This window comes from Pteronotus mesoamericanus, unplaced genomic scaffold (assembly GCF_021234165.1).
Source record: "Pteronotus mesoamericanus isolate MK-2021 breed Mesoamerican mustached bat unplaced genomic scaffold, CSHL_Meso_final contig_78, whole genome shotgun sequence".
Classification (NCBI taxonomy): domain Eukaryota; kingdom Metazoa; phylum Chordata; class Mammalia; order Chiroptera; family Mormoopidae; genus Pteronotus; species Pteronotus mesoamericanus.
Window position 1 is genome coordinate 17,574,907 of NW_026555258.1, and position 14,238 is coordinate 17,589,144.

Genomic DNA, 14,238 nt, shown 5'->3' on the forward strand with positions numbered 1-14,238 from the left:
CGGAAGTGGGCCGAAAGCGACGCCTCGTCTGGGGCGCCGTGGAGCACGATGGGAGTCGTAGTAGAAAAGAAGGGAAGGTTATGGGGACGCCTAGAGTTGTGACCCGTAGCGCTTCCTAGAAATGTGCGCTAAGGTCGAAGTTTTGCGAGGAGAAAGGCTCAGAGCAGCCTGGGAGGTGTAGTCCGGTTGGCTTAGCAGACGATTCAAGGTTGACGCTGAGGTTCCCGGACGGAGCTGAGCAGCCTTGCGAAAAGGTAGGTGCGTCGAGTCGCGAGGCCCTGGGCTGAACTAAGCAAATCGAGGCCTTCCGAGGCCTGTAAACTGCTTACGTCGTCCTGGAGCTGGGAACCATGTTACCATGGAAACCCATGCCCTGGACCGGGTGAGGGCTGTCCTGGAGATGCCGCCAGCGAACTGCTCTCCGCTGTCCGGAAGTTCTTCCCCTGGTGGTTCTTTTGAGATGGGTGAATTTGGGCAGCAGTGAGAGATTTAGCTCGAAGAGCCCTCTAGCGCCGAAGTTAAATAAAGACCCGGCGGAGGAACCACGGCCTGCTTTTGTTGGTTTCGGTCTGGTCTTTGTATCAAACTCGAAGTGAGATGATGGATGTGAGGCATCAGGTACATGCAAACAACTCTGCATGGCCCTGTGCCCCGCTGGGTGCTGGCGCATCAGAGATGAAAAAAGATAAGGTTTCTGCCCTCATGTCGGGGGTGAATCTCAAAATATTGATGTTTTCCGAGTTGGACAGGAGTGTTTTCCGTCCCGTTCCACAAGGACAGTTACAATGACGATGGCTCTTTCTTACTGAGCGTTTACTGAATAAGTTATATTCCAGGAACTTAGTCTTCATTACGACATTTAGCCCATGCAATAACAGAGTGCCGATTTATTTTTTTTAGTTTTTTTTTACATTTTACTTTCTTATTGTTCAAAACTTTTGTCTCCATTTTGCCACCACCATTTTCCCCTGCCCCCCTCTCCCTCAGAGTGCCGATTAAGATCTAGTGAAAGATGAAGCTATTTATTCAAGATAGGCAATGGATGGTATTAGAACTGCTCGCTGCCCTTTTCCCTCCAGAGCGAGCACGTTTACCCGTTACTCTATACTGCTCCTTAGTGGCAAACTTTTCACAGTTTGTAGAAAAGTGAGGATAGCGCAAAGCAGTGTTTTTATTTTCAGCATTTCTCCCCGGAGCTTTGGCCTCCTCCACCAGTTATCTACACTGGAATCAAGACAGTATCTGATTTAATACAATGCAATTTGAAATGTGATATGCTAGTATTTTCAGTTGATAATATCATCTGTATGTATCCCAATTTTCATGGAAGGGAGAAGGAAACGTTTCTTCTTTTGTATACTTGCCAGTTCCTAGCTACATCCTAGATAACATGTAATAATAATTTATATTTATAAATAAAGGAGCTTTCACTCACTCAGCCTAATTTAATCCTCACTGTAACCTATGTATATTTTTTATGAGAGGCTGGCATTTACTAACCAAACAACAGCTTTGACTTCATTTGTAAGATGAGGATAATTTTGACAACATCACAGGGATTCTGTGTTTAAAAAAATGTAAAGCATGAAAATGGAAAAGCATAGCGCAATGCCCAAGGAAAATTCATTTCACTTTATTTGGAACTCTGGTTTATTCAACAAAACATTTACTGCCTGATGATTATAGATACTCTACTGGATGCAGTGGAGAATGTAAAGATGATGCCATCAATAGATTTTAAACTCAGCGGGGAAGTTTTATTTTGTCCTCTAAAGAAATGTTTTTTGTTAGCATAAGCATTACATTGGGTTTTTAGACTGGAGTGTTCTCTACAGCCCCTTTGCGTCCTTGTTTTCTCAGCCTTTGAATGCCCTTAATCTTCTTTTTCTGCCTGCCCTTCACAAGTCAACTAAGACATCATCTCCTCCAGGAAGTCCTCCCTGTCCCTGTCCACCCCCAGCTCAACTCAGAGTGGATTGGGCCCGAGTGATGCCATTGCACTACCCTCATCAGTGCTCTTGGTACACGATGCAGTTTTCTGTTCACATATTTGTTTTCTCCACAGACTGTGACTGTGCCTTTTAACCCTGCAGCTGGAGCCCAAAGCAGTGTTTGTTTAATGAATGACCTATCTATTTCAAACTGATTTAGACCCTAAGGATAACCCCGTGAATTGGTAAGTTAGTGTTTTTAAGAGATTTAGCAAACTGATTTTAGTATTCAGGAGTGCTCCGAAATCTTTCAGTTCTCATGTAGAGTTGATCAAATTTAATGGCTTGTATACTCTCCCATTAACACTATTCAATTAAAATTGGATATTTTAACATTCTCTTAGCTAGGAAATGTCTTTGAATGTGATTGGATCATGAGATTAAAGTGACTGTTGCCTAGAATTCTCTTTTATAGGCAACTTGCTCTTTTAAGTTCACGAAGAAAGAGTTTTTTGGAATGATCGAGTTGTGGATCTCTATCATGTAATGAAAACATAATGTTCAGACATCTAAAGACTTAGAAGTCTTTGTGTGAACCCATATGAGCCTTTTGCATTGGCATTCGGTTTAGTGTGCATGCTTACAAATTGATCTTGTATTTGCAGCTGAGATTTAACCCCTCCAGTTTTTCTTCCTCTCCGCCATTTTTAATAGCTAATAGTTCACTGGGTGTGGCCCTTAGTGTTGATTTCAGAATGCTGCGACGAAAACCAACCCGCCTGGAGCTGAAGCTTGATGACATTGAGGAGTTTGAGAGCATTCGGAAGGACTTGGAGGTAAGGGTACAATTTTTAAACCCTTAGGTATATTTGAAACAATAACTCTAACTTTTGAACTCCAGACTCTTATATCAACAGCTTATTTGAATGTTTCACAGGCATCTCCAATTTAATGTATTAGTTCCCTGTGGCTACTGTAACAAACTACCACAAACTTGGTGGTTTAAGACAACAGAAATTTATTCTCTCATAGTTCTGTAGGCCAGAAATCTGAAATCCATCTCACTGGGCCAAAAATCATGGTGTCAGCAGGACCAGACTCCCTCCATAGGCTCCATGGGAGAATTGGTTCCTAACTCTTCCAGCGTCTGGTGGTCACTGGCATTGCTTGGCTTGTGGCTGCATCATTCAGACCTCTGCCTCTGATCACACTGCCTTCTTTCTTTCTGTGAAATTTCCCTTTGCCCTCTTACAGGGACACGTGTGATGGCATTTAGGGCCTTCTCAGATGATCCAGCATGATGCTCTCCGCTTAAGATCCTTAATTTTTAATTGCATCTGCAGAGATCCTTTCTCTGTATAAGACAGCATTTATAGATCCCTGGGATTAGGACCTGATAGCTTTGGGTTTCATTATTCAGCCCACTACCCTTAACATGTTCAAACAAAACAAATAAAAAATCAATTTCTTCCTTAAGCCAGTTTCACCTCAGGGTCCCTCATTTCCGTATCTATGCATTTGCTCAAGCCACAGCCCTAGGAGTCACGCTTGAGGTCTCCCTTCCCCTCACCATTTACATGCTGTCTGTCTGGAAACCCTTTGATTCTACCTCCAGAATATTTCTAGAACCTCTCTATACCTTTTCATCTCCACTCTTAACAACCCTAGTCCAAGTAACCATCATCTCTCTCTGTGCAATTACAGTAGCATCCGAAGTGGCTTTCTACTTCCATTTTTGTCTCGTCAGTCCGTTCTTCATCAGGTATCTAGAAGGATCTTTAAAAATGTTCAGATCGTGCCATTCCCCTGTTGAAAACTCTTCAGTGTTTGCTGCACCAAAGATAAAAATCTCAATTTGTTATGGCCTACAGGATTTTGTACGTTCTGGCCCCTCTCAGGTTTTACTTCTGCTACTTGTTGCCTTGCCCTCTGAACGCCAGACACACTGGTTTTCTTTCATTTCCTTGAATGTGCGAAACTACTTATCACTCATGGCCTTTGCACATTATTTCCCTTTTTCTTCGTGTCTCTGTTTAAATGTCACTTCCTCAGTCTGAGAGGCCTCTTCTGACCCGGTCAACTTAGGTGTGTCCTTCCTATCCATATTCATTAGGATCTCTCAGAGCACTTTGTTCTTTGATTTTGTAGCATTTATCATAATTTACAATGATTTGTGTACTGTAAAACCATTTACATTAGGTATCTTGACTATGGAAATCATGTCTGCCTTTGTCACCGTTGAGTTCCCAGGATCTAGGACATAGTTGGAGCTCAATGTGTATTGTTAAGTGTAGCCTTATCCCACATTGTTAGATGTACATTAATAAGACTTAAAAACTTCAGTGGCCATCAGGATAAAGCCCAAATTCCTTAGGATGGCTTATAAGGCCCTTGCTCATCTCTCCACTTTATCTTTCATTGCCTAGTGATCTCTAACTTGACTCTCGGTGCCTATGCACACTGTTTCCTTTACCTGAAGTGCCTCTTGCCTGTTGTTGCCTAGCTAACTACTACTCACTTTTTGACTCGGCTCCTTCCAGAAGTCTTTCTTGACTACTTGTTCCAGCTGGATTAAGTTCAACCTCTTCCTCCCGCGTTGACCCCGTTATAGGTACTGTCACTCCCTGTTGTAATTGTCTGTTTTTCTATTCCCCCACACTGGGCCAAATTCTCCTTGAAGGCAGGAGTGAGTATATTCATCTCTGCCTCTGTCCCCTGTGATACCAGGCCCAGTGGAGGTGCCCAATACGAATCTATTTTCATTTGCTGTCCTCATAGATACTTTGTACTCTTTGGCACAGGACATCTTATACCCATCCATGAACATGATGGCTTCACTATGTATTGTGTATGCTTTTTTTAACACAGACATTTCTAGTTTTAATTGTATTAAGGAATTACTGTAATTGTGCTAGGGAAGATAACGGTGTGATAGTTATGCAGATCATCCACCTGTTTGTTCCCAGATACTTCCTCTGACTTGCACCCTCTGATCTGTCCCGGGGGCTCAGTTCCCAGCCTGTCTAAACTTCTTATTAGGACAGATAGCTCGGATTTGTTTTCCCTTTTGCTCATCCCAGGGACTTTAGTGTTCTCTGAGCATCATAATTTTTGGCTTTTTACAAGCTCATATTGATAATGTCCTCTTAAGGATGAACTTTTAAGTATGGTTTAAACTTTAGTTGTAATGAGTCTCAAAGTGCTAGCATACTGAACTTTGACTCTGCAGAGTCACTATTGAGTTAGTTTTTCTACTAAAGGCAGTAACTTCAATGGGATTGACCTGTTTTAGAGCAGCTTAGGTGGAAGGGATAGTTTTGCCCTACCAAAATGAAACCAGAAGAAAACTGATACTTCACTTGCTATTGAAGTCAGTTTGATTAAATTTTTATGACTCAGGATTTACCATATGCCATGTAAATGGTGGTGCCAAATAAATATTTACTAATGGAAAGAATGTTGCCTTAATCCTAAAACTTTTATACTTTCAGACCCGTAAGAAACAAAAAGAAGACGTGGATGTTGTAGGAGGCAGTGATGGAGAAGGTGCTATAGGGCTCAGCAGTGACCCCAAGAACCGGGAACAGATGATTAATGATCGAATTGGATATAAACCCCAAGCCAAGCCCAGCAATCGTTCATCTCAATTTGGAAGTTTTGAATTTTAGAGGTGGATTACCTTGCTTGTCAGAGGGCTGGAATGTTATAAAATGATGGCAGAAGTACAAACAAGATTTAGGGAATTGACTGCTTGTAGTCAAGCAGAATGTTTTACCTCCTGCGGAAAGAAATACTCCTGCATGAGATTACTGATGCTTAACTTTCACTCTAAGCTGAAATCCAAACTCTGGTTTGTCTCTGGAAAATTTGACTTTATAAAACTTGTTTTTGTTTTAAAAAATAAATATATTTTTGGAAAAGTATGAGACATCCTTAATGAGTATAATAGCACTGTTAATCCCCAGACTTGAAAAGTTAATTGCTTCAGACATGACAACATTCTCCCATCTTTATTAAAAGACCCTAAGCACAGAACACTTCCAGTTCATCCTTGTCACTGACTTTAACTAATTTATTCAGCAAGTATTTATTGAGTGCCCATGATGGGCCAGGTACTATTCTAGGTACTTAGTAACATTGGTGAACAAAATCAACAAAGGTCACTGCCCTTGTGCAGATTAGATTTTGGCGATTTTTATGTAAACTTGATCTCCCATTCTGAACTTGTTCCTTTGGACCCCCCAAATCCCTTGGCAGTAATGAGCCTTAATGTAAAATTCTTTATTCCCGAATTAAGCACATACACTTAACAGAGTTCTCAGGAAGTTTTCTTTTGGATCAGGCCTCACACATCCTGAGTGCAGCAACAGAGGAGGGATTGAATATTCCATTCCCTGGGACTTCACATGAAACTGGGTGATCAGATGGTGGGGAGGGGGAGTTTAACCAAATCAGAACCCATGAAGGCTTTCCTAACCACTCCCGTGTATAGAGTTCTGCTCTTTTGCTCATAAGGAGTAACTATTCCATTCCACTCACTCGATCCTATAGCAGGAGGTTAAGACCATGAACTCTGAGAACTAGGTTGGCTGTGAATTTATCAGTGTTGGTTGCAGCTGAGTGGTAGGTGCAGAGGGGTTCATAACATGATTCTATTTTTGTATATGTTTGGAAAAATTATCTAACTAAAAGGTTAAAAAATCATTGATCATGGAGTGAAAATCTTGAGCAGAAATTCCAGCAGTCACTTTCTTGCTATTATATGGAACCAATGATATAAATTTTGTGAGCCTGTCTTGCCAATATGATGGAGATAAAACATGCATCTGAAAGGATAATTGTGGAAATTGAATGAAATGGTGAAATGAGCTTAGTACCATGACTGGCCCATAAGCACTGGATAAGTAACTATCATTGTTGCTGTTAATGTTTTATCTTTGTATTAAGTACTATACTTACTGAGCTGTGTATTCATTCTATCTAGTTCAATTCAAAGCTTATGTAACAATAACAAATATTTATTGAGCTCCTCCAAGGTTCCAAGCATTTTCTAGGAATTATTAATGGATCAGTGAACAAAGTAGACCAAAAATAAGATCCTTGCCCTTATGAAGATTATGTTGTGGTGGGAGGAGACAGGAAATAAACAGAAATAATAAAAATATAAATACTATGGCCTGGACTCCTATTATGCGTTGGGACTTTATACATATTGCCCCTAATTCAAATAGGTACTAGTATTGCCTAATTTTTATAATCGAGAAAACTAAAGTTTAGGGATTATTAAAATAACTTGCTGAAGGTCCCATTTCTAGTTAAGTGGTGGAGCCAGGACCCAAACCCAGGTACGTTTGACTCCGAAGTCCATGCTCATCCCATTCCATACTATGGAAGAGACGGGAAGTGGTGCTGAATGGAAAGATGGCCACTGGGGAGCCAGTAGGAAGGACAAATGACACCAGCATTCTGGCATTACCAAAGGGACAGGGCGGGGCCAATGTGCATCTCAAGGCTCAGTAGTGAAGCTCCTGTAGGCTCAACTTAGGGCCTCTTGCCTGACAGCATAAATTTAGGGATCATGATACAACATGTCATGATCCCTTTATTTATTTTCTTAAGATTTTCAATTTATTTTTTAGAGGGAGGGAGAAGAGAGGGAGAAGGACACCCCCAACTGGGGACCTGGCCTGCAGCACAAGCACATGCCCCGACAGGGAACTGAACCAATGACCTTTCGGTTCACAGGCCATTGCTCAGCCCAATGAATCACACCAGCCAGGGCCAAAAAATCAGCTTCTAAATTCAGAGTCCCTGGCATACTGAGGTATTCGCAGCCTCACAAAGACCCTATCTCCTGTGCAAAAGTTCATGTAGCTCTATCATGTATTAGCTTGTCATTTTAAGTAGAGCAGGTACATGATAGTAAAAAAGGGACCATGCCACCTAAAGACTAACATCTTAAAAACTGATGGTAATGGCCAGGACTCCATGTGCACAATGAAGAGACCACTTACTCTGATATAACTCTGTGTAAAAAGACATGCATAGAATCACAAAATCAAAATATTTATTTTGTTCTTTTGTACATGACACTGTTAAAACATTCCTACTACTGCAATACTGCTCTCCAGGAGCTTACAATCTAAAACAGTCAACATTAATTGTAGACCCTGTGATTAAGGCATTATACCAAATGCAGAATTTGTATCTTTAGATATATCTTCTGAAAGAAGCAGCTAGAGAGGGCAGGATCAAAATAAAATGGCATGTAAGTATACCCCCTGCCCTGTCTCCTCCCAGCTCCTAACCCGCTGTGGCTAGAACTCAAGACTATTGCCCTACAGCCTGAAAGGGAATTCCAGAGAACCCTACCATAGAAGTATTTAAGAAACCTTAATCTCTAACCCCTTGGTAGACATGGAGGATTCCCTGTTTGAGAGTACTGCAGGGCTAAGTGTTTCTCCAGCATAGGCCAGGGAGAGCAACTAAGATTCCATAATTGCAGATAACACCAGGGAGCCCTTTACCCAACCTTACAGAAATTCCAGTGGGACGACTGCTCCCTGGAATGTGCTTAAGGTCTCTACCCAGTTTTACAACTTGTGGTTGGTATCTATATCCACTGCATAGTAAGGTCCACTGCATCAGGAGGGCTATGGAGATTTAATAAACAAGATATATGGGATAAAGACGTTATCTTTTAGCTATGAAAGACAAAAAAGGGAAATGGAGAGCAAACTAGGAGCCAAAGAAGTGGGGATACAGGCTTCGTTTTGAACAGGGAAGGAGGAAGAGAAATTTGGGTCTAAAAGGAACAAAGAAGTCAGACACTAAATTTCAAATGAACAGATACGGAAATGAAAGTCAAGAAGATCATTATATTATCACAATCCAAAAGCTCAAGAAAGGACTTTTTTTCCCCCTCTCTCCTTCACTAGCTTCTTGCTTTGGCAACCTAATCTAAGAATTGCTGGAATTCAGGTTTTACAGAAGACACTATCTTGCATACCTATCCCAAAATGATGTTTCTCTCTGGGAGTTTTGAATTCATAGCACTTTGTCTAAACTGGCCTTGATTTTTTTATTTTATTTTAATGATAACGTCCTATTGCTACAAGGGTATTTCATAGCAGCTCATGCCAAGATTTCTAGAGAGCACCAGGGTAATTACTAAACAATATTTCATTTCTCAAGGTTTTATTTACTCCTTGACTTCTGAGGCAATAGCAGGCTATTTACACCTTAATGTTGGATTCCATCAGTACCTGTCATTCACTCTTCTCATGCTAAGTAACAGCACTACAAAGGTTGGAATGAGAAAAACACAAAACTCTAAACGTTGATTCTTAGGTTTTAACCTCGATCCAGTAGGCTCATAACCCTCTCCTGGTTCAAAGCCATGGAAGTACACATTCCTTGCTCCAATGTTTAACTGTTTCTATAAAGTACAAACCTCAAAACCACAACAGAGGCCAACACAAAAGCTGTGTTTTGTCTCCTCTGTCCTGAGGCACAATTGGAGTCTAGCACCAAGGAGGGCAGGATTGAACAGACCAGCAGAGAAGAGTCACTTTATGGAGGTAGTTTGGACTGGGAACAAAGCTGCAGTGTAGACTAACAACTGAAAAGATAAAAATCCAATGTGATTCTCTATTAATAAAAGGGGTTTTGGCCTCTTGTGATCTAATAAAGCCCCAAAGAGTAACAGATGGTCACTAGACGATGAGGATCTGCCTGGTGTGGGCATGGATGTCAGGGGCTAAGGAACATCTGGCCATTAGCTGACCACATTCTAAGCCTCTCCAGAGACAGGACTAGACTTTTGTCCTAGCCTATGACTGGCTAATTTACACTACAGATCAAAGGTCTTTCTCAATCTTCAAGCAATTTCCAAGAAACTACAGATCTCTGAAAATAAGGACCAGTGATTTCATACATGCTGATAAGTTACTTTGGCTACAGCCCTTGGTGCATGTGTGCTTGGACACACGTACACACAGTTGGAGCTGAGTAAATGTTTGTGGAATGTTTAAGTATTGACCAGCAGCATTTAGTATGTGAGTGAAGCCCAGATATACCACCTACCAATCAGTAATTCAGATACCTGTGCTCAACCCACCAGGTTTAAAGCAGAGGTTCTCAAAGTATGGTCCCCTGACCATCAGCAGAAGCATCACCTAGGAACTTGTTAGAAATGCCAGTTTGGGATTCTGGGTTGAGGCCTAGCAATTAGTGTTTTTAACAAGTCCTTGAGGTGATTCTCATGCATGCTAAAGTTTGAAAACCACTGGTTTAGAGGCAGACACATAAACACAACAATGCGAGATAATGATCCAACTCTTTTGCTACATTCAGCAAAATGTCAATGGCTTTATTTTAAAATATGTATTTCTATTTCCTCCAATTGACTGTCATCTTTTTCTGATTGCCAAGTTCATTCTAATCAAAATGTTAAGCGGGAACACAGTCAATAAGTCAGCCACCCACAATGTGCATTTCTACAAGCTCCAGGTCTGTATTTAGTCTCAAACTACCCTCTGCCCACTACAAATATTCAGTGCAACACATCGCACCTAGAGAAAGGCACAATGTATTTCCCACTCATTGAATCCAAAGACTGGAACTTATTTTTTAATGTTAAATTTGGGTTCTGGGTTTAGTTGGGCAAGAATTTCCCTCAGCTGCCATGGATCCTAGCTGAAGTTAATCCTTCCCACCACTGACCCAGGAAAACCCCACCAAATTCACAGATTGTCTATTAAAAATAAAAACAGAAGGCTAAAAAAGAAAGCAGGTGATCAAGTCATTGAATAGAAAGCTACCTGGATTAGACCAGAACACGTAACTGGGATCTAAGATAACGGTGGAGAAGAAGACATCTCATGGGTGGCTTCATCTCAAGAGAAATGGGAATCTCAGCGCAGGAAAAGGAACAATCACAGGGGTTCCCCCTTTAGCTCAGAGACTGTAAGCGCAACCTGTGTTGAGCAGGTGTATGTATGAGATAAGGAGCAAGAAAGGAAGATTGGAGTATGAATTACATCTTCCAGTCTTGAACTGCTTCCCACTGCAATCGGTAAGGCCACACTGTGGAGTTTGATGTTAATGGCAATGCTCTGTGATGTCCACTACCACTGCCTTCTTCCAGCTGAAGAGAAAGTATCCTGTGCCGGCTCCTGCTGCTACAGCAATACAGAGGTACCCATTGTAGGTCATGAAGATGAGCATGAGGAAGTAGCTGATGACCACCTGGATGATATGCAGCACTGTTTGCAGGAGATGAGGAAAGCTCAGCATCTGCTGTCTGGAGAGTAAATAGGAAAATAACAATCAAAGAGCCCTGGGAGTGTTCAGGCAGCTCTGCAAATTGAAAGAGAGGAACAGTTGTCATGAGAGCTTGAACTGGACTCCCTCACTGCCACACTGGTGGCTCATGGGTACTTGTTTATGTGTATGTTGTTTAATGGTCCCTGGAAATGACACACAATAGGGTGGTCAGGTTTATAAGCATTTGCTAGTTATGGTTGAAGGAGAAGGAACCCCCTTTGGAATTTGGAGAGAGGAAAGAGGCTTAATCTCCTGATTTACCTCCACCTTGGATCCTGGCAGGGAAGCCTAAATCCTTCCACACTTATTTGCCTGAACATTTTCAGGCCTTACAACTTTGCAAAGTCACATTCTAAAAAAAAAAAATGAAACTAGAATTGAGGGCTGGATGGTATAATAGAAAGTATTGGGTTGGCCAAAAAGTTCATGTGGTTTTTTTCCTGTAAAATAAGACACATTTTTCATTTTCACTAATAACTTTATTGATTTGGATATTTTGAGTATGTCAGCTATCTCCTGCACAGTAGAATGCTGATTGTTCTCAATTAATGTCTCAATTTGATTGCTATCAACTTCAACTGGTCTACCCAACCATGGAGAATCATCCACCAAGAAATCTCCAGCACAAAACTTCACAAATCACTTTTGACACATTCAAACAGTCACAGCACCATCTCCATACACTGCACAAATCCTTTTTTGTGTTTCAGTTGTGTTTTTACCTTTTTTGAAACAATAAAGTACAATATGCCAAAAATGATTATTTTCTTCCAATTTCAGTATTAAAATGGCTACACAAAAAACCACAGATTTTGATGTTTTTTAAAATGCACGCTGACATGACAGTTGTCACAATACAATCTAAAAAAATTATTTCAAATGAAGTTAAAAACAACTAAGAGCTTGTAGAGCTATCCTACGGAAAAAACAAAATGAATTTTTTGGCCAACCCAATACTTAATAAAGGATCAGGAGATCTGGCTACTAATCATCTCCATCACTTACTAGTTCTCTCACATTAGGTCAGTCACAACCTGTTTGGGCCTCAATCAGCTCATCATTACAATGCAAATAAATAATGTTGTGCCTAATTGAGAGCAGGATATTGGTCTATAGGACTGCCTGAACTCCAATTAGATTTCAGACCTACATTTCTTTTAAGATTGAATCTTAAAATGCATTTGTCAATCTTTGGAAAAACCAATAGTCATCCAAATACCTTCTTTGATGGAATACATTTGTATAGTCTTATACTGTAAGCAAACTGAGACTAGAGCTGGGTAGGTACAACTTGTTACAGAAAGGAATCAATTGGATTCTGTCATTCTTCTATACCCTGACCTGAATTTCTTTTCTTAACCTGTTTATTATTTTGGCAAATATTTTACAATATGGATTCCTTACCTTCTTCCAAAGTGATCAATACTAACAATTCGCAACAAACATTTATGTTTGCAGAAGGGTTCCTATCGTTCCTCCTTTGGCCTGCTCATGACCCACAGCCACAGCCTCCAAAGACAGTCAATGAAGGTCAAACAGAATCACTAACTCAAGAAGGGGGCTGTTGCAAATAAAATAGTTGCTTTGCTACTTAGCTAAGTACAGTTCCCCAGAACTTCTGTCTGGATCTGTTCAATCTTCTTACCCAACAGTTTTGTGTGTCTCCATAAGAATGGTTCCATTTGGTCCTGGGACAGGCATGGAATTGTACCGAATGCTGACTTGTGACTTGCGCAGCAGGCTCTCTCGGGCTATCTTGAGTCCTTCATAGAACAATGCTAGTAAAAACACTCCCACAAAAGCTCCAGCCATTTCTAAGTAGGGAAGGAAAAGATGGTGGTACTGTCAAACATTGCAAAATCATTTGCTGGTGTGCTGTCCAAGCTAGAAATACAACACAGAAAAGGTACTACTCTCAATTTCTGAATACATTATGCAAAAGAGGAATAAAATAACTTACTTGTAAGTGCTGACTCTATTTCTTGAACAGGCATTTCAATTCTAAGTCTTTCACACTGGGAAGCATTGGTGATGCTAAGAATGTATTCCAACTTCTGATTTAACACACTACCTGAATTAAATACTCCCCTTCTTCCCAGAACAAATTGATTTTGTGGATCAAAAAGATATAACTGCACCTAAAGCAGTCCAACTGATTATTCAGCTTGTGCAATTTGAAATTAAGGCACACCAACTCAACATTATAGACACAAAGAAATGGGTGACTGGTTACCCAAAATCTAGGACTGACACTAAGATGGGCCATGCCAAGAATCAGAAATGATGTAAGACGGTTCCGTACACGAAAAAGAACATTGGGCTAAGCAGGTCTAGAAGATCTGGGTTCCTGTCCCAGCTCTGACATACTAATTCCATGTGATTTAGGGCTAAGCACTTCACTATTTGAAGTTTAATTTACCTGTAAAATGGCAGCACTGTACTAGGTCAATAGTTTTTATTTTTAATTAAAGATTTTATTTATTTACTTTTAGAGATATGGGAAGGGAGGGAAAAAGAGAGAGAGAGGGAGACAGAGAAACACTGACCAGGTGCCTCTTGTACACCCCCAACTAGGGACCTGGCCCACAATCCAGGCATGCGCCCTGACCTGGAATGAAACTGGCAGCTGTTCAGCGCTCAACCCACTGAACCACTCCAGCCAGGGCAATATAGCTTTTAATCTGAAGTTATTTTGTGGTATGTATGTATAAAATGCTTATGTCATTTTAACTTGACTATAGTCTTATGTCCCCAACCAATAATTTATCAAACAAGGAAACACTCTGGAAAAAGGACAAAAGGAAATGGACTGCAAAAGACTCCTTGTAGCTAAATTATTTTTTAAGACACTCTAAAATAAGCACTGTGTATCCTTACCTACGAAGCAAGATGGTTGTGGATCGTAGCCACAATGATTCAGTAATTACAACAGAAAGAAATGCTGGATTTCCAGATTCTTTGCCACTGTTTCTCATGTGAC

The 14,238-nt window shown here is 40.7% G+C and overlaps 2 protein-coding genes across 3 annotated transcripts in view; one reads left to right on the forward strand and one right to left on the reverse strand.

Annotated features, from left to right (window-relative positions):
- Positions 1 to 54: 54 nt before the first annotated feature.
- Positions 55 to 6,308, forward strand: CDC26 (cell division cycle 26). Of its 2 annotated transcripts, XM_054584507.1 has the most exons (4): positions 55 to 254; positions 2,066 to 2,176; positions 2,674 to 2,767; positions 5,423 to 6,307. In XM_054584507.1, exons 2-4 carry the CDS (start codon positions 2,124 to 2,126, stop codon positions 5,597 to 5,599), a joined length of 324 nt encoding a protein of 107 aa, XP_054440482.1. In that variant the 5' UTR covers positions 55 to 254; positions 2,066 to 2,123; the 3' UTR covers positions 5,600 to 6,307. The 2 variants fall into 2 exon arrangements, with proteins under 2 accessions (XP_054440482.1, XP_054440483.1); XM_054584508.1 differs by lacking the exon at positions 55 to 254 and having other exon boundaries at positions 2,075 to 2,176; positions 2,646 to 2,767; positions 5,423 to 6,308.
- Positions 6,309 to 10,271: 3,963 nt separating this feature from the next.
- SLC31A1 (solute carrier family 31 member 1) overlaps positions 10,272 to 14,238 on the reverse strand; it is a 28,434-nt gene continuing 24,467 nt past the window's right edge. Inside the window, exons 4-5 of the mRNA XM_054584510.1 lie at positions 12,904 to 13,072; positions 10,272 to 11,235 (exon numbers count right to left, since the gene is read on the reverse strand). Coding sequence (XP_054440485.1) covers positions 11,034 to 11,235; positions 12,904 to 13,072 — 371 coding nt within the window. The 3' untranslated portion in view covers positions 10,272 to 11,033. The remainder of the gene's footprint in view (positions 11,236 to 12,903; positions 13,073 to 14,238) is intronic.